This window comes from Cygnus atratus, chromosome 1 (assembly GCF_013377495.2).
Source record: "Cygnus atratus isolate AKBS03 ecotype Queensland, Australia chromosome 1, CAtr_DNAZoo_HiC_assembly, whole genome shotgun sequence".
NCBI lineage: Eukaryota > Metazoa > Chordata > Aves > Anseriformes > Anatidae > Cygnus > Cygnus atratus.
Window position 1 is genome coordinate 154522749 of NC_066362.1, and position 3345 is coordinate 154526093.

At 73.3% G+C, this 3345-nt stretch overlaps 1 protein-coding gene across 1 annotated transcript in view; it reads left to right on the top strand.

Annotated features, from left to right (window-relative positions):
- The first annotated feature begins 2168 nt into the window (after positions 1-2168).
- The window catches only part of SOX21 (SRY-box transcription factor 21), a 2323-nt gene continuing 1146 nt past the window's right edge, over positions 2169-3345 (top strand). Inside the window, exon 1 of the mRNA XM_035564870.2 lies at positions 2169-3345. This exon is cut by the window's right edge and continues 1146 nt beyond it. Within this exon, the coding sequence (XP_035420763.1) occupies positions 2351-3193 (843 nt within the window). The 5' untranslated portion in view covers positions 2169-2350 and the 3' untranslated portion in view covers positions 3194-3345.

The following is a 3345-nucleotide window of genomic DNA, read 5'->3' on the forward strand; positions in this document are numbered from 1 at the left end:
TAACCAGAAGCACGCACGGATGCGGCCACGGGGCTGCGAATGGCGACATTTTGTTTTTTGAAGACGGCAGCCCATGAGTGGAGGCATCTCCCCTGCCTCGAGTTCTGCAAACACTCGCCTACTTTAGGCTCGGGTCGCTTGTGCACGACTCTGCGGGGACCCGCGAGGTGCCTGTTGTGCTCTCCTCGGGGCTCCAACCGCAGGGCCAGCGGCCAGGGCTCCCCCGAGGGCTCCCCGAGCGGCGAGTGAGGGCACGGGCTGGCCCTTGGGGCCGCGTTGAGCATCTTGGGGAGCATCTGCTTTGGGGACTGGGGATGGAGCCGGCCCAGCCGAGGCCCCCGGGGGCTTGTCCCCCCGTTTATCCCGGCGGCCGGGGACTTGATAAAGGCAGCTCTCGCTTTCCGTCGAGTTGAAGCAGCTCAGGCGCTTTCCCAGCGGCGCACAAAGCGAGGTGGAAGTTGATTATGCCGGCATCTGATCTATGCAAAGGGAGCCGCGGGATGAGCAGCCTCCTCCTACAAGTAAATCACAATAATGTCACATTTGAGTGGGCAAATATGGAATCGCCTCCCTCGCCAAACGAGGGGGTTTGTGCAGTCGGAAACGCCGGCTTCTCATCTCCAGGCATCTCATCTCAGGGGAAGTGCCGGCCGACGGGCTGACAGCCTGACCCCCGGGTACCCCCACGGGCTTCTGCCCCTCTCGGTGCAGCTCCCACCTCCTCCAAATATCATCTCCCCGCCGAGCCAGCCGGAGCTCGCAGATATCTTCATCTGCCTGCTTTTGACAACCGACTGCAACTTTTTTTTTAGTGCGTGTGTGTCACGGCTAAACAGATTGTCGGGGGTCAAAAGTTGGCACGGTGGATTTGGGGAGAATTGAGCAGAAGTAGTAGTGAGCGGGTGGTGAGGCACGGTGAGGTGGGAGAGGAGCTGCCCGGTACTGTACTTCAGGGCAGCCCAGCGCTTCAGGCGGCTCTCAGGGGGGGCGCTGAGGGGCTGAGGCGCTCCGGGAAGCCCGGCGGGAGCCCGGGGTGGGCAGGGCCCGGAGGGGGCTCCGGGGACAGCGGGGACAGAGGGCCGCCAGCCCGCGGCTGAGGGCGAGGAGCGGCCCCGGGGAGCCCGGGCGCAGCGCGGCCGTTGGGTACCGCTCGGCGCGAGCCGTTGGGCACCACACGGCGGGCGGTGCGCAGCGCGCAGGCGCGGGACCGCCCCTCCGCTCCCCAACCTGCCGGGGAGCCGAAGGGGGGCGTGGCCATGGTGGCTGATCACGCCCCCTTCCATCTAAGCCACGCCCCCTCCCGGCTTGGCGGCCCCGCCCCGACGGCGGGCACGGGGAGCGCGCGGTGCTGCGGCGGGGGGGAGGAGGAGGAGGAAGGACAGGAGGAGGAAGGACAGACAGGAGGAGGAGGAGGAGGAGGAGGAGGAGGAGGAGGAGGGGGCGGCCGGACCCGGCGCGGACCTCACCCCCGGCCCGGCTCCTCGGCCGGCGGAGACCGCCGAGCATTTTAATTGGGACCCCCCCCCCTTCCTCCTCCTCCTCCTCCTCCTCCTCCTCCTCCTCCTCGCCCTCGCCCTGCCTCCCTCCCTCCGCCCCCCGCCGCTCCCGCCCGCCCCGCCGCCCCTCCGAGTCGGCGGCGGCCAAGAAAACCCAGAGAGACCCGGCGGCTCCCGGAGAAGGGGGAGCGCGGGCGAGCGGCGCGCCGGAGCCGCCCGCCTGAAACTTGGCGAAGTTTGCCCGCCGCCGCCGGAGGAGGAGGAGGAGGAGGAGGAGGAAGAAGAGGAGGAGGAGGAGGAGGAGGAAGAGCCCGGCGGCGAGTATGAGCGAGGAGCGGGCGGCTCGCCGCGCCCCTGCGGGCGGAGCGGGGCGGCTGTGAGCGGAGCCGTCCGCGGCCCGCGCCCCCGGGGCCCCCCGCAGCGCCCGGGCCGCCGCGGAGCCGCCGTCCCGCACCGCGCCGCGCCGCCCCCCCGAGCCCCGCGGGCGGCGATGGCTCCGGGCGGGCTCTGACCGCCGCCGCCCCCCGGGAGGCCGCCGAGGGAGCGCCGTCGGGGCTCGCCGGACTCGCCCGCCCGGGCTCCGGCCGAGGACGAGCGGCGGGGAGCGGCGCCCGGCCCGGAGCCCTGACGGGGAGCCGGAGCCGCCGGCCGGCAGAGCCCCGCGCCCGGAGCGGGGCCGCCGCGGAGCGGGAGCCGAGAGCGGCTTGGGAGGAGCGGAGCGCGGCGGGGCCGAGGGAGAGGAGGTGGAGGAGGAGGAGGAGGAGGCAGAGCAGCAGCAGCAGCAGCAGCAGCAGCAGCAGCAGGAGGTGGCCGGCGGGGGCCGCGTGGCGCCGGGGCCGCGGGGGGCCAGCACCATGTCCAAGCCGGTGGACCACGTCAAGAGACCCATGAACGCCTTCATGGTGTGGTCGCGGGCGCAGCGGCGGAAGATGGCCCAGGAGAACCCCAAGATGCACAACTCGGAGATCAGCAAGCGCCTGGGCGCCGAGTGGAAGCTGCTCACCGAGTCGGAGAAGCGGCCCTTCATCGACGAGGCCAAGCGGCTGCGGGCCATGCACATGAAGGAGCACCCCGACTACAAGTACCGGCCGCGCCGCAAGCCCAAGACGCTGCTCAAGAAGGACAAGTTCGCCTTCCCCGTGCCCTACGGGCTGGCCGGCGTGGCGGACCACGAGCACCCGCACGGGCTGAAGGCGGCCGGGCTGCACGGCGCCGGGGCCGGCGGGCTGGTGCCCGACTCGCTGCTCGCCAACCCCGAGAAGGCGGCGGCCGCCGCCGCCGCCGCCGCCGCCCGCGTCTTCTTCCCCCCGTCGGCCGCCGCCGCCGCCGCCGCGGCCGCCGCCGCCGCCGCCAGCAGCCCCTACTCCCTGCTGGACCTGGGCTCCAAAATGGCCGAGATCTCCTCGTCGTCCTCCTCGGGCTCGGCGCTGCCCTACGCCTCCTCGCTGGGCTACCCGGGCGCCGGCGGGGCGGGCGCCTTCCACGGGGCCGCCGCCGCCGCCGCCGCCGCCGCGGCCGCCGCCGGGGGGCACACGCACTCGCACCCGTCCCCCGGGAACCCGGGCTACATGATCCCCTGCAACTGCAGCGCCTGGCCCGGCCCGGGGCTGCAGCCGCCGCTCGCCTACATCCTCCTGCCGGGCATGGGCAAGCCCCAGCTGGACCCTTACCCCGCCGCCTACGCCGCGGCGCTATGACCCGCGGCCGCCTGGGCGCGCGGGGGGACCGGGGACGGGGAAGGAGGGGACCGGGGGGACCGGGGCAGGGGGCCCGGGCAGCGCCGTCGGGGGTCCCGGGGTCAGCGGGGAGCGGCGGGGCCGCCGGCGACCTGTTGCGCGCCTCCCCGCGC